Genomic DNA, 24,000 nt, shown 5'->3' with positions numbered 1-24,000 from the left:
TCATCAAAACACAAATCATTTTGCAAACGTCCTGCAACATATAGCACTTCCCAAAACTGCAGCCAACGCAGTGTGATGCATGCAAACCCTCCTATGTTTATTACTTTGTACCAGGTGCACTCTTTCAGCTTCATTATGATTCTTTTTTGGCATCTTGTCAATATAGTAGCATGTATAAAGCAGTTAGTTTAGTGGGGGTATGATGACTAGTTCACTATAATAATTAGTAACACTTGGCGCAGCAATTTTAAGCCCAAATTTATGCACAAAAATAGGGCCTCATATCTTTTATATGACGTTGATAAATGCTTTATGGAGACTGATCAGTAGAACAGTTAATAACTTACATAGTGTTACACAAAGTTGCCATAAAGGCACGTTTGCTGTGAAGAGATGAGGGGCCTGATTCAGCAGCAAGAACCCTCTTTTCACTGTGTCAAACAAGTAACCCCCCATGTTCTCCGGCTGTTTCAGGCATTGAAGAAGAGACCAGGCTTCTCCAAAATCCTCCACGTGAAGGCTGACGGTCTATGCTAACCACATACTACTATAATGGATCCCAGCGCAAGGTTGTGAAATCCTCCAACCTGAACAAGTCATTCTCTCCTCTGTGAAAAAGGCTGAACCTCCATCTTCAGTCTCAGCTACCTTGTCACTGACGAACAGGAAACTCCATACTACAGTATTATGAGTTGAAGATACAGTCAATAAACCTGTAACTAACATAGCTAACGGGTTTGGACTTTTAACGGACAGTCTTCAGAGGGACATTATGATCAGTCTCCTTTCAGCAACACAAGCTGAAACAGATTCAGATAATGGGCTGAGTTTTAATGGATAAGACATTTTCTGACTTATTCACGACTTTGTCTCAGACGTCAAAGGCCGTATCTTTGTCTTCATAGCACACAGCTGCAACCTGGAGTGGCCTCTTCTTCCAGCCAAGGAACATGACGATTTCAAAAGTTGGTGAACCATGGATATAAAGCAGCACATGTATGAAATATACTGTTACAAAGGAACAGACTGAGGAAGGGTATGAGTATGCACGTGTGTTTGTTTGTGCGTGTGGTGTGCAGTTTTGCTCTTGAAATTAAGCAAAACAGAGAACCTAGAAATGAAATTCAACACATCGCCACCACTGACTTGGGTTAGCATTCTAATGGCCATATTTCTGTAGAACACCAACTCATCAACAACACCAGCTTCACTCTTAGCAATCTAAGTCCCTTCCGTAAGGAAACTCCTTAGAATCAATTGCTATAGCAGCTTTGTCCTGTCCACTCAATGAAAACACCAGGATGTAGAAAAAGAAAGCCAGCAAATGCAAGAGTGTCCCGTTTTACATTAATTTACTATTATTCACATCATACCATGAGATGAAGTGTTACTTCTCTCATGTGTACCCGGTTCTGTGGACTGGGTTGCATGCAGTTTTGTGGTGCCATCTTTTTGAAAATGTGCTCTTCACAGGTTTTTAGGAGGGTAAAAAAATTTTTTTTTAGTTGATTTAGGTTGAATCCATGGTGCCATTCCGGTCCTTAAGGGATATCAAGGATTATAGACTCATACAGTGTTAACATTCTGCATCAGCATCCACGAAAAAGAACATTTTGATTTAGCTGGAGTGGTGCTAAAACTCCATTGCCAGATGAGCATTAGTAATAGTGTTGGTAACTTTGATCCATGAAAAAGCCTTTTTTACCATTTAGTATATTATCAGTTATCATGTGTTGGTTTTTCTTCCACGCAGCTCAGGTTGTGTCTCAGTAGTGCTGAGCAAGTCTGATGTGACGATGCTGCTGCTTTTGCACTGAACCACACAGTTTCAGTGGGTATGTTTCAATCCCCTTAGGGTGTCACTGTAGGGGAACACCATTAGAAATATGGTGTCCTTACCAGCGGCATTTTTCATGTTCCGCCTTTTCTTTAAAAGTGATACGGCAAAGAACCCATTTGTGTAGATACATAAGTTTGCTTGAAAGGTTAAATCTTGCTCCCAGTCGGTTGGGGACTGCGGGACCAGGCACGATTCAGAGGAAATTCTCCCCAAGCCCTGTGCATTTGCATTTCCCCTTGAGTCACGTTTGTCAGGTGGAGACTGAGATGAGTTTGATAAGCTCTTATTTTGCCAAGACTCATTAACATCTGGTGATGTTACAGTATGCCATAGCTCTGATGCTCATTCAGAAACTTGCTAATGCAATAATTACAATGCAGGCAATGGTTTCTACCACTTTTCTGCACTCTCGGTACTGTACCAGTTATCCATCAGGCAATGGTGTTCCCCTTGGGCCAGCCTCTACTCCAAGTGCTTTAGTCCAGGGGGATCACTCTCATGGTGCAATGCTGTACTTCCTGTCTTAAAAAAAATCTCCTCACAGGGCTTAACTGGACTGTATTCTACTGAGTGCCCTGACGTGATCACTGTATGCGTTCTGCAGTTTGCTTGAAGAGCTGAACGGTTGGTGTAGGATGGTTCTTGAGTTGGTGATGCTTGGTAGAACTAGTAACAGAGACTATAGTCAGATATTGTTGATCATACAACATTCCTTTCATTCTAATGTGGACTGGGGTTCAACTATAATGGTGGCGTTCCCGTGCTGGAACAGTGCACTTCTTCAACTAGCCCACTTGTCTACATTTTGAGTTCCTGACAATCCGTCTCCTGAAGACTATAAAAGCTGTACATATGTTATTTATGCAGATCTGAGGAATTATGTTCATATTCTAAGGTGGAAGTGAAGGAGAGAAAAAAATGGAGCATCATCAAGGTTCTCCACTCTAAACAGATTTTTCGTTTTTATTCCAAAGGTTCTTCTGTGGTGCCCACGTTCAGCCACATGAAATGTCTTTCAAAGCATAGTGTTGAATTTGCAGTACGTTGTGTATCATAGATGCTTTATATATTGAATGTGTATCAGAGTCCTATAGAGATGGAAATTATTTAAAAAGAGAAAAAGTTTATTTGAGCTATTTATTTCTATAAAAATGTCTATAATGATGGCATGTTTGTGTTCATGCATAATACATCATGTTGCCTTCTTAACTGTTCGACTATAGTTGCTAGAATATTAGATGTAAGAGCTTTATTGCTTGCTATGTTTCATTTCTAGGCTGAGCAAACTTTGCACCATCATATAAAAAAGGAAATGCTAATGTTTAGTATTAAGGTGTTATTTGGTGTCACTTTGTTTAATGTTGAGCTTTTTGCAGTATTTGGCATATGATGCACTTTTTTTAATCCAAGCTCATTCTGAGTTCAGTGATTGCTAGTTTTGTAAAGTTCTGTAACAAACCCATTCTATCTTCAGTAATGGCCATGCAATCCTTCCATTACTGGATTTTTTTCTCTCTTGTGCCAAAACACAGGAAAAACTAGCTTTACCATGACAAAAGTTTCTTTTCATGTGATTCACCAGGACGACAGGGCCTAGTTTCAGTGAAGTGGGTGTCATAAATGAGCATAGTTTTGCAGTGCTTTGAGAAGCTAGGCCCTGAACGTTCTTTGGTGAATACCTGCTGTTAAAACATCATGATTGTAGAAGTTAATTTTGAAATAAAGTACAATTGCACAAGATAAATGAAACTCGAATCTGTAGAAATGCTACTAGTGATACAAGAGGACTTCAGGAAGTTCTGCTTGATAGGTTCGTTAACCAGTTTGCCTTGGTGTGGCTAAATGGCTGGTGATATTTAAGATGGAATTATCAGTCAGTGGGTCACTTTTTCAAACACTGATTAAGCCTAGTCTTCGGCTTCCACTGTCAGTGAGGAACTCCCACTAGAAGATCAATTTTAAATCTAGGACTGGTCTAAATCTCTCCAACATAGGGCTGGTTTCCTCGAGATTTAGGTTAATCCTTGACCCAAAAGGCATTTTAGTAATAAGACAAGGCTTAATCTGTGTTTAGGAAACTCATAGAAACTCAATACTGTGCGAAAGTCAGACTCCACTTTGTTTAATGTCCAGTGAAACCTGCCCTTAGGTACAAGTTATTCACCTAAGTAGGAAACATATTTAACAGAAGATTACACATAAGCCTTAACACCTGAATATATTGTCAAAGTTTTCAGTGCTCAGTGTGTCCACCCGTTGCCTTTATTACAGATTTATTTTTTGTGAGCACCTCAAAAGTTCAGTCTTAGAAGTTGGTTGTTTTTTTTCAGCTTTTTTTTACAATCCCAGTAATTCCCAGTTACAAATTTAATCATATTCTTTTTTAACATCTCAGACATCTGGTTTCGCTGTTCTAGTGCAGTTTTTCTTCTTCTTTTTTTGTCTATTTCCATTTCTCAGTAAGAGTTTCTTTACAGCTACACATCCTTTCAGTATCCAAAGCAGGAATGGAGCTTGATTTTCTCCTCAAAAATGAAAGCTGTAAGTTCTATTTATCTGATGGTGACAGTTTTGTTAGTCTTCCAGCCCTTGCATGGTTATCTTACATCTCATCTCCTCAGAAATCTCTCCTGAAAAATGAATAACTTGTACTTAATGGCCCATATTGACTAGAAATTAAATAAAGGAAAGATGGCCTCTGATTTTTACTGTATGTGAATAAAACAGACAGTAGAACATGTCCTCATTGTTTCTGCCCGGTAGAAATATCACTGATGGCTTCTTCTCCACCTCGCAGTGAGGTTTTGCTTGGACTGATTCACTAGTAAATGTTGGCAGAACTCTCAACTGGCACAAGCACATCGTTTTTTAGCTTTTAAGCAAGGCCATCGTAGAAACAATGAGTTTTTAGTGGAGTTTGCTGTTTTAAAGTGCCAGGTGTTGTGACCTTTCTCGTGTGGTTGTTCTGTAAAGATTTGTATCCATAACGCAAAGCAATCAGAACTATTATTAACGGCTATTTATGTCAAAAAGACAAAGGAGTCTACAGAACTGATATGAAAAATAGTTTTATTTATACACTGATGTGTAAGTGGAATAGTAATGCTAAGTTATATTTATGACGAAATGTGCGTGAGAGAGACATTGCTCACATCTTCCCATCCAAAAAAAAAAAAAAAACTGTGGGACTACACATCCCTGGACTGCTACACAGCTATTTATACTGTACATATTAATATCTAGACTGAAACAGTTGGCTTTTCTTATTTTTCCATGCCATTTGTTTTTATTGTTTGTCTACTTTATCTTCCATTGAAACGGTTGTGTTCTAAGCTGTCTCTGGCAGGACGCCTATCTGTCTCTTCTTATGGATTCTGTACTGTGTGCACCTTCAAAGATGCCTCTGATCTATTGCTTTTCCTCTGACCAGCTTTGTGCCAAGGTATTCCTTTATCATAATGTATTTACTTAGCAAACCATACCTCTTCTGCACATGCTCCTGCTGTGAATGATTGTACTTTGTGCTCATCTTGTCAGTATTGTACAAATGCATTACCTCAACGTTTTGGCTACAGGAGAGGGAGACTACACGGCGGCTCATTTTATACGGACTGTCATGAGAACAAGGCGGTGTCATTTCATAGACCCTGTACAGATCATCTTCCACATAGCTTCTTCTTCTCTGCCAAAAAAAATGTAGAGAAACTGATGTTCATCTCTCAGTTTTGGACCCTCTGGTCATTGCCTGGCCTACTTTTCTGACTGCAACATGTTACAGTTATCTTAGCTTGCTCTGTCGACTTTAATCCTCTGCAAGTCTCTATCACAGTTTGCATTGCGTAAAAAAAAAACAAAAACAAAACAGAAGTATGACCCAAACGTTTACATTCCGAGTTTCATGCGGTTTTTCTTCTGGGCAAAGCCGATCAAACAATTAAAAAACATACATGAAACATACACTTGTGTGTGTGTGTCTTTTCTTTTTCGTTTAAAGGTTCCAAGCTTGTGTGTTTAAGTATTTATTGGCTGTTGTGGAAAATATATTGTATATCTTCTTATATTTTTTATAGCTTATTGTATAACTAGCTTTAGTTTTCATGTCAGATGCATTAGATTCACTGTGGTCCTAAATGGCTCCCTGTACATAGTTTTGACTGCCTTTGTGTCGTGTGTGCTCGTATTTTATTGGCTGTACCATGTCACGTGATGAGCCATGTCACATTACATGGTCCCTAACGTTGCTATAGCTACAGAATTTTTTTTTTTTAATGTTCTTAAAACACACTTTTATAACTTAAGAATAGCTCAACCAATTTGCATTGACATCATAGTATGTAATAAGACAGGGATTCTGAGGGTTTAGTCAGGTATTTACAGATACACATGATTTTATGTATCAAGATGGGTAACCCTACTGCTAACCTCAAAAGGTCTCAGAAGAGTCCAGATTTCTCCCCTGAGGCCTACTCATGACAATTGTTCTCTTTTCTGTAACAAAAACAATCATAATCCATTTCTGCAGAACCATTTTCCAACCTGTCTTTATCCCTTTGAATTAAGGCCGGATGCCTTTAAGACTTGTATGTGTAAATACACCTTTCTCTGACTGGCTACCTTGTATGGCGTCTCATTTAAAAAGCAGGCCAGGCTGAAACACATACAGCTTCAATGTGAATGGCTGGGGCTTAACTGCTGTAGGCTGAATAGATGCATATATGTAAATGCACTGGTTTTCGTGATATCACAAAAACAGTGAATTAGTTTTTGTAGTTTATTTTCCATATATGGACAGTTGGACAGAGGAGTGGACAGTACGTTTTGGATCTGGCAGTGTTTACATACTACATCAAACTCCTTTATTTAAAAAAACATACATAGGTTTCTGTCAATTCAGTTTCCTGAATTTGCCAGCAAGTAGTTGCAATATATATTGAGATATACACCCGTGGCTCACCATCCAGAGGGCTGTTTTCATTCACTTAAGAATGCAGAGCAACAGAATTTAGAAGTCTGCTCCTTTCAAGACGTTGAGGTTTGTAACTTGTCACCACAGCCACCCCAGCCACCCCAGTAACTGATAGAAAAGAATAACGTACAAAAACTGTTCATAAAAATGCCATCGCCTGGATTTGAAACTGAATGTATCTGTGTGCTTCTTTTTTCTGTTATGCCCACATGTCCTACATAGTAAAGTTGTGTTTCTGTTAGTATGTCTAGAACTGAACGCTCCTAAACAAGCCACCTTAGTCAGGGATTACCACTAGTTTTCTAATGGGTGCCTGGGCATAGACTGCCTGTAGTGGCCACAAGGGGGCAGTAATGCATCATGATTCATTCATTACTCAATTATTTATTGAATGGTTGGGGTGAATGTATTCTTTTTATCTTGAAGATACACCTGCTTGCTCACAGTCAGTCATGAACAGGTATCTATGTATCATAAAGTGCATGCATGTATATTAATCTCTTCTGAGAGGTTTGGTTTGTAAAGATTTGTTGTAGAGAAAAATACTGACTCACGTTTCTTTACAGTGGTGGTGGTGATAGGAACCAGGGGTGGCAATGTCAACATCTGAAATATAGGTACATTTTATTTACTAGCCAAAATAAATGAGAATATATATATATATATATATATATATATATATATATATATATATATAAACAATAGCAGTAATAAAAAATGGGTTTTCAGGGGCTATTTTGCCTCACACCCTGCATGTATCCTTCAGTCTTATGTTCGAGTTTGATTATTTTGACTATAAATGAAAGTAGTAGTGTTGTCTTTATCTGACCTAGCCTTTTCCTTTGTCATAAGTGGCAGGCACGCTGTGTTTAGCAGACAAGTTATCTGATAGGCTTATCACAACGTGACAGCCACTGCCAGGTAAGTGCCTGTATACGCGTATGAGTGAGTAAGAGAGAAGCAGGTGGGTCAGTGGGCCACGAGCACACCACTGTAAACAAACTCAAGCCCGATCTGTGGAAGCTGATTACTTAAGCAGTGTTACCCAAAGAGACAGACACTAAAGGCTAATCAGGATCTAGTAGTCCACTGTCTGTGACTGAAGTTGCCTGGTGGTTAAAACCTATGCCCACATTTCAGTATTGTAAGACCACCTTTTAGGTTATTTATTTTCCAGGCAAAATGGCAGAGAATAAGTATTTAACAGAAAATTACAAGTGAATACAATATGTAGCTTTTCAGTATTTAATTTGGACCCTGTAAGGTTTTATGACTGATATTCATGGTTTAACCAAATGCACCTAACTTTGAGGACTTCAGAGGTATGGAAAACTTAACAACTTGTGCTTAAATGATCTTGCATGATCTTTTACATTCAGCCATCGTTTAGGAACTGAGGACATAGATTGCTGTAGGTGTGAAACTAGAAGCATTTTCCATTTTTGCTTGATAAAGCAGTTCAGCTACTCAACTGTCCGGGGTCTCCATTGTCATATACTAGGCTTAATAATGCACCCCAGTCTACCAGCTGCACTCTTTTACTACAAAGCCACACTGTAGAAACACGTGCAGACTGTGGCTGGGCATTGTCTTGCAGAAACAAGCAGGGACGTTCCTGAAAAAAGATGTTGTCTAGATGGCAGCATATGCTTATGTACCCCTCAGCATTAACGGTGGCTTCAAAGATGTGCAACTTACCCACCAACACACCCCTTTAATATAACAGTGCCTGGCTTTGTACCAGTCGAGATGGTGCTTTTCCTTCAAACCCACTATTTCCAAAAAAAATTGGTGGACTTTGTTACGACCCCGTCTAGGGTCAGGCCGTAACAGAGGATGACAGTGGACTCTCTCTCTCCAGACCTGGTGCCAGACCAGACAACTGCCATTGTTTATACCAGATAATGGCAGGTTTATTTTCTTCAAAAGCTCAGACAAGTTGAGGTGATGGCTTCAGGGACGAGCATTCGCCAAAACAACTAACAAAACCACTAATGATGAAAAACTAAACCTACAAACAAGTGAAACCAAAAGACATATGGCGACCCTAACCCCTAACCTTAAACAGCAGAAAAAGGTACCCAAAGCAAAATGGCAAAATCCCCAACTTTTCCAATGTTCACTAGAGTTTCACAAACCTTCAAACTTCACACACAAAGTGAAGCGAAGAGTGGCGTGAAGAGCGCCGGCTTGGTCTGATCAGATTGTGTCAAAGGGGAAAGAGCCCTGAACATTTCCCAAGATGGTGGCTCGGCTACCTCTTATACCTCAGTGCCCCCCCGTGTGACCAGGCACAGACCTGCGCATCATAGAGAAACGAGGGAAAACAGAAAATGGCTCCACAAACACGGCCAGTTATTTGAGCATGGGTGCATATATAACACGGGCCACCCCCCCTGTCCGCCTCTTTACCCTGATAGGCTGCAAACAAATAACTAGTATTGGTCATCTGCAGATGTTTGCAAAAATTATGGTCAATTAGAGACTGAGAATATGCTTTTAAAAATGTATTTATTTTTTAATCAGTGATTTTAATCATTTTAAACCAGTTACTGATTTCCAGCGATGCAAACACAAACAGGTTGGTTATCACTGAATTTTTCTTTGTGCTCATGCCCCATTACTACATACCCATTCATGTCCTGCTGTCTGGGAAAGCCTGCATGTTGCTTTTACTTCACTCCAAAGATAGAAACATGGATTATTTATAACAGACACCCCTACGCTGTGCACGTCTAAAAGAAAGGCTACTGGCGAAGATGGTTTTCTGTAATAAGAGAGATCAAAAATGAAAGAGCCTCTCAACTATCTGGAGGGAAGTGAAGTGTTTTTTTTCTTGAAATCTTACTGAAAAATGATCCATGGGTTTTGGGAAATGGCTTCCATGTGGAAACCCATTCAAAAACATGACATGCTCCAGGAACTGTCTCAAATATTTATGCCAAATCAAAACTTGAGAGAAGCTTATTGTAGATAAGCTATACTAAAGGCACCTTCCACTAGTTGGAGATGTGTATGTGAGCCTCAGGTCTATCTGTACACAGATGGTTTACTGTGCCAAGGCTAGGACAGAATACTCCAGGCTGAAGATTATGTTCCATGTTCTTGGAATCAGTCCATGTGTATTAACAACATGGTGGGATGAAACGGAGTGGTAATTTGAGTGCGATCACTGCAGGCAACAACTGCATAGGGTATTTGGTGCTAATAGATGATGTGCTGTGACTGTAGCACAGAATTACTGTTGAAAATGAAGTTGGTATTGTCACAAATCATCTGTATACACTCATTATAATAAGCCACCTGAATTTGAAGCCACTTTCCAAGGCTGAAATGTAGCTGCTCTGTACTGTTGAATGTGGCAGCATATAAATTGAAACAAAGGATTATTGCAGAGGTGAATCTAAGGGCGCTGATGCAGACCATTCAAGCTTTTTCTTTAGTTCAGTTCATTTTGACAGGTGTGAACACTTCACCTCTCAGTCCTCATTTCAAAACAGTCCACAACCAAACAAGGGAGTTCAACATCAGAGCTCGCGTTCCTCTTCTTCTAGCAGCACATCAGTGCAATTACCGTTCATATAGTTACTGCAGGACATGGTGCTACTCATAGTGGCAGATAAGCAATAAACTAATGGCAAACAAATGAGTTTGATTTTGGCACATGGACTGCGGACTATATTTTAGGCCAAGCATTAGCAACCTGACAAACCAGGCAAAATAAAGAATCGGATATGAATCAGTCCCCATATGGAGTTTGTGGCAAAAAAAAACTGCTTTTGTTTTCATCATGCTTGTGATGTCACAACCACGAACATTGACATTCAGCCTACTGCGGTTTAGCCCCACTCATTCATACTCAATTGACGTGGAGTGTTGTTCCTGCAGACAGCTTGGAGCAGAATTAATAGAGAGGAAGATGTGCTGTCAAGAAGCAAATAGATCACTGCAACCATCCGAAGAATCCACACAGCTGAACAAAGAGACTGAAGCTTATATTTTGAAAGGACTCTGAGAATATCAGTCCAAGGTTTACAGTTTGTTTCAGTCTGGACCGCTTTTGGATTGATGCAAAATATAGAATCAGCCAATCGAAACTTAAAAATGAAAATGAAGGGGTAAATACATACAGGGATCTTTTTCTACACACAAGGCCCCATGGGGGCTGGTGTGTAAGTGTACATGTAGCCAGATTAATAAAGGCTGGGGTGGGCCCACTTGTCCCTTGTTTGAATAGCTCTGAGCTTGTTCCTCACGTCGCCAGATTTCTCACGTATCTGTTATGTCTTACTCATTATACTGTCTGTGCTTCCAGCAAGTAGAGACGTCTATTTTAGCACACACACTCGGGACCGAAGGCAGCCACATCTTTCATTAACTCCACCCTTCTAAAAGTCACACCAGAAGCTGTTTCTCATCTTTCTGTCCTCTACTCTCGCTCAAGGTCTGTCCAGGTCTTATATAATCATATCATATCCTGCAAAAGACTTGCTGAATAAGTTTTGGTTTATCGATTATAAACGTGGTCCCAATGGAGGTTTTCCAAAGTAGCTCAGAGACGACTGAAGCCCAACTGTTCAAGAAAGAAGATGGCATTGCACTAGCAGTGAGTTTAACACGACCGGACAGAGAGAGCTCCCTGACCACATTCTCCTCACGTTTTTATTCTCCTGTGACGGGGCTACATCTGAATCACATTTGCACGCTGCAGACCACTAGACCAGACAGGATGACAAGCCTGTCGGCAGTGAGTTTAGAACAGAAACAAACTGAACATTTTCAGAGGATCAGACAGTGGGCCTAATCCTGATCTAGGACCTGTTTGCCTTCTTGGAGTAGAAGGTTCACTAGAAGGTTTTACTAGCGGTGCAAAAATGCCTCACTTTGACTGTACTCATCCACTGCACTCATAACGTTCATTCAATGTAGTTTGGCACACTGACAAATACAGGCATAGTAGCTGCAGTTTTAAGAAATGTCAGTGTCATTGTTAGGTTGAGAATGGTCCTTCATCCATAAATAAATATAAATATAAGAGCTCTGTGGTCAGAAACTGACAACTGATGATGGCTAACACAAACTGTAGATCAACACATTCAGTCTCTCTGTCTCTAACTGTGCATCAGCAAGGTGGGGCTACAATGTAGAGGCTTGTAGTATAGTGCCCAATGAAGTGCACCCCTGCAACACCACTGTGCCCAATACACTCGTTCCACTACTATGCCAGTGTCACTGCTGTGCTGAGAATGGTCCACCCACCACCTAAATAATATTTGGTCTGGGGTGGTCCAATGATCGCCCCTTTCCACTGTGAATGAGGTAGAGCAAGGCTGATAAACAGATGGGCTACAGTCTAAAACCGTAAGGCTACCAAACACACCTGTATGGATGGTGTATCTGTTCAGATGGCCTACAGTTTAAGATTGGTGTTATACTGATGGATGGATGGATGGATGGATGGATGGATGGATGGATGGATAGATGATACTTTATTGATCTTGAAGGAAATTTACAAGCCAGTAGCTGTCACAACACAACACAGCACAGTTATAATAATAAGGGTGATACAATATGAAAAGAAGAATGCAGAGGCTCAGCAAAATTGCCAATAAATACTGTCAATCTTGTTTATTTATTATCTACAGGCATATATACAACTACAAACACACAAAAATATACAAAAATACTGGCTCAGTGAACACTGAGTAGTGTCTTAAATAACAGTAATCGAATCATTGACCCCCCCCCCCCCCCAACCCTACTGTTTACTAATCTAGGACCAGTCGGCTTCACATAAAAAAGGCAAGAAAAAAATGTACATTTTCAGTGGAATAGGCAACTTCTAGTAAATTTTGTCTGCCAGAAAGTTGCCCTCCCCCCATACCTCCCCACAAAAGAACATATTTTTAAACTATATATAACAAATAATTTTTTTCTGGTTAAATCATATTAAGCATTTCAGCAATAAAATATATTGTACATTAAAATATAATGTAATCTACCTATGTAATTTTACCTTTATTTGGTATATTGTTTTTTGTCTTTATGGCCTTTTGCCCAAATAATAAAACAATAGTAAAAGCAAATAACTCATTGATTAATACATAAATAAACCAACCAACCAACTCATTCTATGGCTGAAGGTCATGTTTCCCAGTTGATTCTCTGACCAGTAAATTGTAAAATCTACTACACCTGTGTTGAAGTATTTTAGGAAGAGCATTTTTAAACTCATGATCAATTTCTCCAACAACCGATTGGCTGAACCGTTGAACTAAAATGGACAGAGATGGTACAAGTGTGGCGGTTCGAAATGAGTTTCCTCCGCAGGGTGTCTGGACTCTCCCTTAGAGATAGGGTGAGAAGTTCGGTCATCCGGGAGGGACTCGGAGTAGAGCCGCTGCTTCTTCACGTCGAGAGGAGCCAGCTGAGGTGGTTCAGGCATCTTGTTAGGATGCCTCCTGGACGCCTCCCTCGGGAGGTGTCACAGGCAAGTCCACCTGGGAGGAGACCCCGGGGAAGACCCAGGACACGCTGGCGTGACTATATCGCCCAGCTGGCCTGGGAGCGCCTCGGAATCCCCCTTGGAGAGCTAGTGGAAGTGGCTGGGGAAAGGGAGGTCTGGGCCTCATTGCTTAGGATGCTGCCCCCGCGACGCGAACCCCGGAGAAGCGGAAGATAATGGATGGATGGATGGATGGATGGATGGATGGGTACAAGTGCACAGAATGTGAAGCAAGGTACTGCAGGTAGCACGTCCAGATGGGCTGACAGATAAGAAGAGCAAATCCAGCTGTCCAATTGGCTTTACTGCATATGTGCCAACTGTAGTGATCCCTGGGGGATTTGGGCCTAGAGTCACACCAAAGTCACAGTACAGTGTGTTACTGACAGGCTCTTGCCCCCGAGGACTGCCCATGTGTTTTATACTCTACCATTGACAAAGGCTGGAATTTATATGTGACATAATACAAAACCACATAATTGTACAAAATGTTATACAAAATAATATGCTGGACTATGTTTTAAATAATCTGTAGGAAGCAAAGCTGCAAAAATATGATAATAATGTGTCCTGATCCTTATTGCTGTTATGATTAGAAAATGACTGAGAACATCAGTTATGACGTTATTTAAAATTATTATCCCCAATCCCTCCTATCTCAAAAGTGGTGATCAAATAACTTGATTATTTGTATTATTGTACTTTAATAATTACAGCTTATTTATCATTTAATGGCTTTCTATTGTTCCTAAATTATGCGAAATATTGAATACAGTATCTAGAAATACCTTTTAAAGTCTTGTTTATAATATTTAAGTCTACAGAGCATTTATTATTGTATATTACATAACAAACATTACAATACACATGATGATGAGCTTTTTTGCAGCGGCACTAGCATGTGTCCACTTTTTCTGCCCTTTTGTAGCGAGCATGTTGTTACTGTTGCTGTGTTTGTCAAGCTGAAGAAAGACAAGGCCAGGATTCACTTTTATTACCTCCAAAACTCGATAATTTTATTTACAGTTCAAGTCAATCACATGCAACATTTTTTAAACACAAAATTAGCAAAACAACAAACGAAAAAAATCCATCTTTGTTTTCTTTTTTATTTTCTCCAAAATGTCAATTAAATATACAAAAATAGAGCTTACAAATACTGTACAGCAAATGTCTCCAAAAATATTCTGCTGCAGAATTTTTAGTTTTACAAACATGTTTGTGAGCTTCACAAACATTCTCAGTGTTAAACACAAGGGAGAGTGGGGGGGAGGTGGGAGGGGTGTGTTTAAGGGCTATGCTACGTAGACACAAGTGGTTGTGAGTGCAAGGGTTAATGATGCTATGGGGGCACACTATAGGAAGCCCTAGTGGGGGGCGCGGGAGGTAGGACATCATGGAGCTCTGTTTGACGCTGGACAAACATACTCACTATACACCACGAACCATGGAGGGCCAGGGGGTTGGGGGCGAGTGCAGAGGAACAGGAAAGGAGCGGAGGTGGGAGTCTATACAATATTAAGCCTCGAAGACTACAATCTGAATATTGGCAGTTAATTATGAATGAGGATCCATGTGTTAGGTAATCTGAACTAAATGAATGAGCATGCTGTCGTGAATCAGCTACAAATCAGGCCTACTTTCACGGACTTGGGCTGCAGAATATATCACACAAAAGTCATTATCATCATTTTAGCGTTTGCAATACTGGTATCACTGAAGGCTGCAATATGCAAATGAGACCCCAACCAATCACAATCTTTTAAACTGTATGTCATGAGCAATCTGATCAATCACAGATGATCTAGATGAGTTTCTGTGGGTGTCGTTTTTCATATATTGCCAGGTATATCACAATCGCAATATACAACAGTGTACTCACAATATGGTACTTTGTATCGTGCAGCCCTAACTGAGACTGATGCACCTTAAGAGCCAGGACTGGGTCTCAGTGGCACACATGAATGCCACTTCAGTCATTAACATACATTACTAAAGCTCATTCTCTCAGAAATAACCAGTGACTTTACTGCCTCCTAACAGACAGAAGGTCGTTCTAGACCAACTTTAGGGATGCACAATGATCAGGTTTTGGTACCTGTCCCAGTTATTACTGCTAGCACATTGAACTAATATGTATAGATATACATTATTTTTTTTATATTGTATTAAGCCCTGTTATGTGTTTCTATGTAAACTGTGCAGATCTCTTGGCACCTGGAAGAACTTCATCTTTCATTCTTGTGCCATTTACAAAAACACACTTAAGACTTAAGAGGGTTTTGATTTTTTTTTTTTTTTGTTGTTTACTTTTTTCTTACCTTTCCGTAACAAGGCGTTACATAGCCTGCCTGTTAGTGGTAATGTTTAAGGGTTGATTATCTGAAGATAATCAGAATGCTATAGAATTTTAGGTAGATGTTCTGCCTCAATAGATTGGTGCACTAATATCAAGACTGGTGTATATGTATAAATATGACATACATGGCAGACTTGGACACAAGCGACTACGTTCACATTAGATTTCACATTTTCACAGCACTCTATTGCCATACATTCATCATCAGTGACACTTATATACATTTAAACTGAACTTGACTGCAATAGCAGTATGTAAAGGTGTATACTATATGAGAATATGTTCCCTAAAGATAAGGGAATTGTCATATATTGTTGTTTGGACATTATTTATAACTAAAGCCAATTGCCTTACTTTTTTATAAAATGTACTTGTTTAAAACCTCTGGATGCCATCGGAAATGCCCTATGCAGCATTTTCCCCTCTTAGCCACTGCAATCAGGGGTAACACAAAAGCCAACCGGGGGTCACCCTGAACAATGCACAGGGGGTTCACACCAGTCAGATGGAAATGGCCAGAATGTAGCTTCAGAAAGAGCTGGCTTTATTCCTTTAGGTACAATGGCCAACCTGCTGACAGAGGCATTACACCTGGCTCAGCGTAGAAAAGGGGCCACCGTGGAGCAATGCAGTATGGGAGATGAGCTACACATTCATAGCCTTTTTTTGTGAGTTTGGCACAAAGTGCTGATCAATGCTGGAACATAGAAATGACAGTCAGGCCTGCAGCAATGGATCCTTTCTGTCCTAAGCTGCTAACCTACCTTAGGTTTCAGTTATCCTCATGTAGTGTTTGGTATGTGAGGGGTGTGGCTGGATGTGCCTGACTTAAAAAGAACCATTCTGTTGTGTTTGTGAACGGGGGAAAGAAGTGGAGGTTAACTCAGGGTTTTGGAATTTTAAGTCATTTTCCTCTCTTCCCTGGAAAGCTATGTCTTACTACACGCCAAGACAAACAAACACAGGCTCAAGACACTGTAGTGCATAATGTCACAATTTCATGAAAATTAACCACAGTCTAATCCCTTTGCAATGGGTCTGCGCCAGTTTTCTGATTTGTTTTCCGATAAAAAACAGTATCTAGTCTAACCAACTTGTGATTTACAGATATATACCAACAATAAGGACCCAATGTACTAAGTCTTTTGCTCCAGTTCTGGGCACAAATCAGACACATTCGGTCTGCATGTTATGTATGAAAGCCTGATGCACAGGTAATGGGCAATGTGTGCTTTGAAACAAAAAACGCATTATTTTCCTCATGCATTTACGGGAGGGCCGTGCAAAACATGGAAGAATCACACAAAAAGTGGGCGGAAGTATTATATGTATGACTGATTACACGGTCTGCTTGATTTACTAAACTCTGAGTGACTCACAGCAGTCAGTCGCATCATTTCCCTCCACTTTGAGCAATAGTGTTTTTTAAGACATGTTGAGAGACTTCCTTTAACGATGGCAGATACAGCACAGGCCTCAAAGATGTGTTGAAACAATATTTACAATCTGAATAACACTGTTCAAACTCTCAGGATCAGATGCATGTCTGTGAGAAGATATAATACGCTGCGATGATGCCGAATATGCGCACACAGCCAACATTCGCTTTCTGTACCTATTTAGCAAGCTGTTAGTGACTGGGGCTACGCACAGTTTGCTGGATAAACTGCAGTCACATCATGGGCACATATCACGATCGCATCAAGGCACATTTTGCCCTGTGACTTCACTCGTACATACATCTAGGTCTCAAGTTTCTCCATTACTCCAGTATGCTTAAACATCCAGCTCAATAATAACAAACTTAGACAGTCAGTGCCAAAGACTGAGTAATGCTTTGACTTGATCTGTTTTTGGACATGGAGGCAGTATGGGGTGGGAATCTGTTATATAAGTGAGAGGAAGAATGATGATCACTTCGGACTCCCTGTACCAGGAAACGATCTCACATTGGACTGACAGTGTGATTCACATTGCTTTGTGTTACACAATGGGTGCCTAACATTCAGATTCGAGTGGACTCTAGTGTAATAAATACTGTACTTGAACAGGCGTGAAAACAATGCTGATTTTAGCCTTTCTCTTTTAGAACGATTAGGCCTTTCCAGATAACTTTGCACAGACTTTGCACAACACAGCTTAAAGTATGCTGCTAGAGTATGCTGGCTGTATGAATATGTGTATTGTATGTGTGCGTGGCAGCAGTTTAAACATAAACACCTACTGAAACTTATGGAATCAACCTCCACTGGGCTGACGTGACCTCCATCAAACTCTTATTCACATTAGTTTGGACGACACCCTGAGGTCATTCCAGTGCCTGTCCAGCCAAAGAGACACCCTTTTGCACCGATGAAGACCAGCTGCCCCACTCGCACGCTTAATCATTCTAAGACAATCGCAAAACTGGTCTCAGATCAGCATATAAGGGCTATTTCCATCAATACCAACATTACTTCATGACGTGACAGCTGCTGTAACCAAGTTGGCTCCTTAATACCTACATAGTGCACTATACTGGTGCCTAAACACCCTACCTAGTGCACTACATATTAAATAGCGAGCCACCTGACTCCTAATTTTTGGAAGAGGACTCAACCTCCCACTTGTTCCCCTCACATACATAACTGTCAAAAGCTTGTCGTCCCTTCTTTAATATACAGTATAAACTTAAGGAAAGTCCTTTCTAAGACCAATCAAAATGATGTGGTTCTGTATTTACTAAAAAAGGGAAAATAGATATAATACAGTTAATTGAAATAATATAAAATATGACCTTGCTACTATCTTCACAAGCAATTAATTTCGAGTCCATGTAAAGTGCTTGTTAAAAAAAAACAAAAGTAACTCTTGTTAACAAAAACGCAGCCGTTTCTGACGTGATTTTTTCTTCTTCTTCTTTTCTTGCTGTTTGTATAGTTCGTGTTTTTTCTGTCACTTCTTGAGCTAGTGTCCCCAGAAAAAAAAGTGCTTTGGTGTGGAACAGTCCGAACATCCGCAGCACAGTGCCGTGGAAAAAGTTCTTTGTTGTCTCCTCAACAAAAAAAATTATGAAAAAAATCCAAATAAACAAAAAAGGTTCTTGGGACTCGGCAGTCATCGTAGTATGGTGAGAATCAGTTGTGAATCCACAGAGGCGGAAACAGAGCAGAACGCAGCCTGGACATGTGTGTGTTCTCCAGCCTGCCCTTGGCATGGATGCGAGTACCTGTACAATAGAGCAAGTGAGGGAGTAAGGGTGCAGGATGAAAGATGGGGGGTTGGGGCTACACCAGGTTCTCCACTCCAGGCAGGTGCTGCTGCGTGGGAGCCACCACTGCCACCGTCTCGGACGTCCCCTGCTGTTGCGCCAGCTGCAAAACGGGCATATTACAGAGCGGACACACTTTCCTCACCTCAAGCCACTTAATGAGGCACCTGAAAGGGGCAGAGTCAGAAACAATGGGGTAGAAGTCAGTTTTAAAAATAAAGCAATAGCTGACCAAAGTACTGAACGTAATACACACACAACCATTCAAGGGAACTGTAAACAAAAAACATGTCCAAAATGATAAACAGAGCTATCAATTATTCTAAAATAATAAGCCATATAGCATTAAGAGTGAAGTTATAATACACTGAAAATCTAAAATGTCTCATATTTGAAAAGTGGTGATCAAACCAAAATCAAAAATTACCACAGACAGAAAATAACAGTATATTACTTATCATGTAATGCATTCTTGTTCAAAAATACAAAAATGAATAAAGCTATCTAATATCTAAACATATCTTTGGGTGTTTAGATTACACTTTTAACACTAATTATTGTACTAAATAAGATATAATATAAATATATTGTACTAGTAATAAAATTTGCCACTGTAAACAGTAATACAAATTTTTAATACAAGTGACTTCAGACTTTTAAAATTTAGGAAGCGGTGTGTTTGTGGGGGGTGCGCCAATGAATCATGCACTGCATTCCACAACATGCAAAACAATAACAATGTCCACAGTGGGTGAGATGTGGAAATAGGAAATTAAACAGCTGTGCTGGACGTCATGTTCTCTGGTCATCACTCCCCCTCCCACTGTGACAATGCGACAAAGACCAGAGCAGGACCCTCATAGCTGCAATACAACAACATCTACTAGCAGACACTTCTGTGACCACATGCAAGATTTATATATATTTACTATATACATACACACATGTATGTGTGTGTGTGTGTGTGTGTACATTTATATATTTTTTTTTTTAAAGCTGAGCTCAAAGTAAATTTGCAATCAATGATAAGAATCAATGGCTGGTGCATCCTTACTTCAAATAAATTCACCTAGACTGAAACAAGTCTACAGTATGAGCTCATATCTGTTCTGTTAATCTTATTTGTGTGCAGTGCTTCAGACAGAATGTGGCTGCAGATTTAATGAATATGACCGATCTAGCTGATTTGAAGAGAAAGCACAAGTTTGAAACCAGCGGTGATAAACCAACAGGCTACTCCAAAGTCAGTGGGGCTGAGGTGTCCATGCTCCACGCTGCTGAATTATTCACTGCAGATTTTCTAGGCCTCTGGGTCCCATAGGAAGGGCAACAGAAACAGTGAAAGGTGATTTGAGGGATTTTTTTAAGTGACAACCAAGCAGTGAGCAATATGGCAAAAAAATCATATCCAAATTGTTTTCCCTAAAATCATTCAACATCAATTATTAACAATTACTCAGGTGCCACTGCTGGGATAGGCTCCAGCTTCCCCTGCACCCCAGAAGGATTAGGGGCTTTAAGATGAAGATGTGTGTGTGTGTCTGTGTGTGTGTGTGTGTGTGTGTGTGTGTGTGAGTGTGTGTCTGTGTGTGTGTGTGTGTGTGTGTGTGTGTGCGCGCTAAGGTGCCACTTTAAGTTTGGACAGCTAGTGTTTTGAACCCTGAAGAAAACAAAAGAGTTATTCTGTTCAATTATGCTCGCTTTAAATTATATTTTTAATCTGAACACATAACGCTAGCTAAGTCTCCTAACTGCGCTGTTATGAGAAAATGGCAAAATTTCCCCATCTAGCAGTTGAAAGCTGTACATCATCATCTAATGTACCAAAGTAGCTGTTAAAATTTTAAGCCTTTGCTGCTAGTATTGGATTGAAGAATAGAAAGAGCACAGTAATTTTATTGAAATTAAACTTGCATTAACAATACTTAAATGTTGGGTTTTGATGATTATCAGTATAATTTTGATGATTATCATTTGCTTTAGATTGAGATTGTACATGAATATTTGCACATATAGCCTGTGCTTTTACTCCCCTTAAGCCCCTATAGCTTATTCCCTTTCCTCTCCCAGTCCCCCACAGAGATGTTCCACTGGGTCTGTTTACACACAGTGGAGAGCCTGTAAAAGTCACCGCCTTCTGACATACACTGCTGCTGTTAACTAGGCCAGTGTGGGGCCTCAGCTTCCACAAACAGGCCAGTCACAGCTCCCCTACAGAGAGGACAAAGAGGGGGAAGAGGGGGTGAAGGAGAGGGCTGGTATTTTGCCAAAAGAGACCTCCCATTCATGTAGGTTAGCTACGTTTCCAGTAACCTCCTGTCTTGCACATACATGCCTGCACATGTCTCCACACATACGCACAGCTGTTTTGCATTAGCTGCGAAGAATTCACTGTTTCTGTTTCACAGGAAAGTGCTGCCAATTTAAGATGAGGATCACAGATGAGGAGATGCCACGTATCACTCCCATTCTCCATAACTGGACCTCTACTAAAGGTGGCAATATTAGAGGCCCTGCAATACAATATTATGGTCATACTAGCACTACAGCATTATTCTGAAGTGATTTTTAAAATTGTCTAAATATAATAATATTTTGACATACAATACTGTGCATGAGTTAGAAGCCACTCATCATTTAAAATGTTCAATCAAAACAGTTATTAATGTTTCAGGAGATATTTCTGAGGAGATTAGATATTACACAGTCCGCCTGCATGAGGAAGGGAAAAGTTATAAAAAATAAAAAAAATAAAACATCAGTACTTGGACCTCCATGTATCTAGACTGTTTTTCAAATACTGTTCTATATCATTTTTTTCTCCCACCCCTAGTCTTTACGGTTGATGCATGCTCAGGCACTTAAGCCTGTGTCCCTTTCCGTTTTCCAAATAAATGGCACAAGTGGTACTCACTTCCTGTGAAAGGCATGTTTGCACGGGCAAATCCCCAGCTCATCCTTCTGTTTGAACTCCTCCAAGCACACAGCACAGATCTGTGGACGGAGAGTGAGAGATGTTAACGGATAAACCAGTCAATGAGCACACAAAATACGCTGTTTAGACACAATATCCCACAATATCCCAAGCATCAACATTGCCGTCCACTGGACTACACTGAACATTCGGGCGTGTGTTGTCATTACAGGTCACTGAGCCAGTAAGGTGAGACTGATGCTTTATGTATACAGAATGTGGGTTCTGGGGTTGTGAGTAGACACAAGTCTTTATTTCCTGTTCTAACAACAACAGATAACAGTTCACTAAGGACACAAAAAAGCTGTTGACCTCCATTTTGCCTGTATTTGACGTAAATAATAAAATGTGCAGTGCTGATTTAACTCAGAAATAAACCTTAATCTTATTCACTTCAGTTGGTTTAACTTAAATCCTAGAGTACTTAAATTAAAGAGAAAGACTAGAAGTTTTATTTTTTGCCTGACTGTAATGTTGTCAGTCAACCCTGTCACATATTTCGATTTTGTTTAGTAATTAATTACAAAGACAGTGCCTTCGCTGCTGAAAAGGTCAACTGATGCCTTAAGAAATTATCCGTAGTGAGGATGAGACTTATTTTTAAGAAGATTTTTAGGAAATGTATTAAGAACACTTATTAAGAAGACTGCTGGGATAGGCTCCAGCACCCCCCCGCAACCCTGATGGAGAAGCGGCTTAGAAAATGGATGGATGGATGGATGGATGGATGGTATTAAGAACACTGTCACCATGAAAAACACTCCCAGGTTCTTGAAGAACATGTACAGGCAGAGGGCTGAGTGAGCCATAGGAAACACCATGACTTGCCAACCGGCAAATGCTACGAAGCAGATTCCTGCGAAACATTTGGGCTTGATTAAATGGTCATATAACAGTGGGAGTGGAGTTAAGACAGATCCTGAAATGTGCATGAGAGCTTCTGAGCTGGTTCCTTTCTTAACACCTTGTGTTTATTATTCAGATATTAATCTTTTCTTTCAGTAACTACTATGAATTTTCCTATAACTTATGACATTAATGTGCAAGTTTAGTTATGCATGTGAAGTGCAGACCTATATACAGGTATTTAGGCTTTGGGCTAATTCAGAGATTATAGCTCATTAAAAACTGTCCACAGAGTAGTTATGAAAACAAACACTATTTTAAATGTATTCACTCACTAAAACTCTAATGGTCGTACTTGCTTGCTCAAGAAAATGACTACTGCGAAAGATACTATTCAGCTTTGCCCCTTGTATATGAGAGCCAAGACAAAAGGTGTGTGTACTTGCAGCTCATTATCAGAGTATACTGTTGTATTTATGATCTTTTTGAGTGTCTTATCCCACAGTATTGTTCATTATATGGTGTTCTGGTGGGCCCTGGTGACAGTGCTTCTAGCTGCCATTGTGTGCCTTTTAATTTCATTGTACTGTATGTGGAAGGGCAAAATGCTGTGAGGGACACTGGTGTGAGACTGAGGCAGCCTATGCAAAATGGACAATAAAAGGGACAGTGAACGAGTGCTATACAATAGGCAGTTGTGTGTTTATGCAGTGCATGTATGTGGGAAGAAGGGCTAAATGTCTGGGTCTGCAGCATGAGTTCCTTTTATGAAGAGACAACACTAAATAACGCACTACCATGGAGTACTGTTCATGTCATAGTTTTACCAGTGGATGTTCTGTAATGAAATCTGAAGCATTTGATTGATGATTGAAACAAGACAAGAGTATCTATGTAACGTCTCCAAATTCTCACATATTCATGTCAGTGTCAGGAAACTCTCAACTCTCAATAACAATAACAACACGGCCACGTTTGTTAGTGTTAGCACTTTTCTCACTCAGCAGTGTTTCTGAGTTAAGTAAAAGAGGTCACCACATTTCCAAAGTGATTCCTATGGGTAGTGTTGTCCGAATGGAAATGAGACTTTATTTCTCCTGTCTCTCTTTGAGCATATTCACCTTACATAATCTCTTCTTATCACCACATAACAACTTGCAGACTCTTAAAGCTTTGTTTCAGTAAATAAAAACCTCCTTGGATTTTTGCATCCTTTGGTCTCCTTTTTTAAAGAAGCAGGATTTCTGAAGGGCATTTGAT

General features: G+C 40.0%; 2 protein-coding genes across 3 annotated transcripts in view; one reads left to right on the top strand and one right to left on the bottom strand.

Moving 5' to 3' along the window:
* The window catches only part of fbxo41 (F-box protein 41), a 71,908-nt gene extending 66,111 nt beyond the window's left edge, over nucleotides 1-5,797 (top strand). For both annotated transcript variants that reach the window (XM_017709480.2, XM_037532862.1), the window contains exon 13: nucleotides 475-5,797. In XM_017709480.2, the coding sequence (XP_017564969.1) occupies nucleotides 475-537 (63 nt within the window). In that variant the 3' untranslated portion in view covers nucleotides 538-5,797. The remainder of the gene's footprint in view (nucleotides 1-474) is intronic.
* Nucleotides 5,798-14,300: 8,503 nt separating this feature from the next.
* rnf24 (ring finger protein 24) overlaps nucleotides 14,301-24,000 on the bottom strand; it is a 35,595-nt gene continuing 25,895 nt past the window's right edge. Inside the window, exons 5-6 of the mRNA XM_017709477.2 lie at nucleotides 21,835-21,914; nucleotides 14,301-19,087 (exon numbers count right to left, since the gene is read on the bottom strand). Of these exons, the coding sequence (XP_017564966.1) occupies nucleotides 18,937-19,087; nucleotides 21,835-21,914 (231 nt within the window). The 3' untranslated portion in view covers nucleotides 14,301-18,936. The remainder of the gene's footprint in view (nucleotides 19,088-21,834; nucleotides 21,915-24,000) is intronic.

Source organism: Pygocentrus nattereri, chromosome 22 (assembly GCF_015220715.1).
Source record: "Pygocentrus nattereri isolate fPygNat1 chromosome 22, fPygNat1.pri, whole genome shotgun sequence".
In the NCBI taxonomy this organism is placed as follows: domain Eukaryota; kingdom Metazoa; phylum Chordata; class Actinopteri; order Characiformes; family Serrasalmidae; genus Pygocentrus; species Pygocentrus nattereri.
Note: the sequence above shows the minus strand (reverse complement) of the source record. Positions and strands in the feature narration are given on the sequence as shown.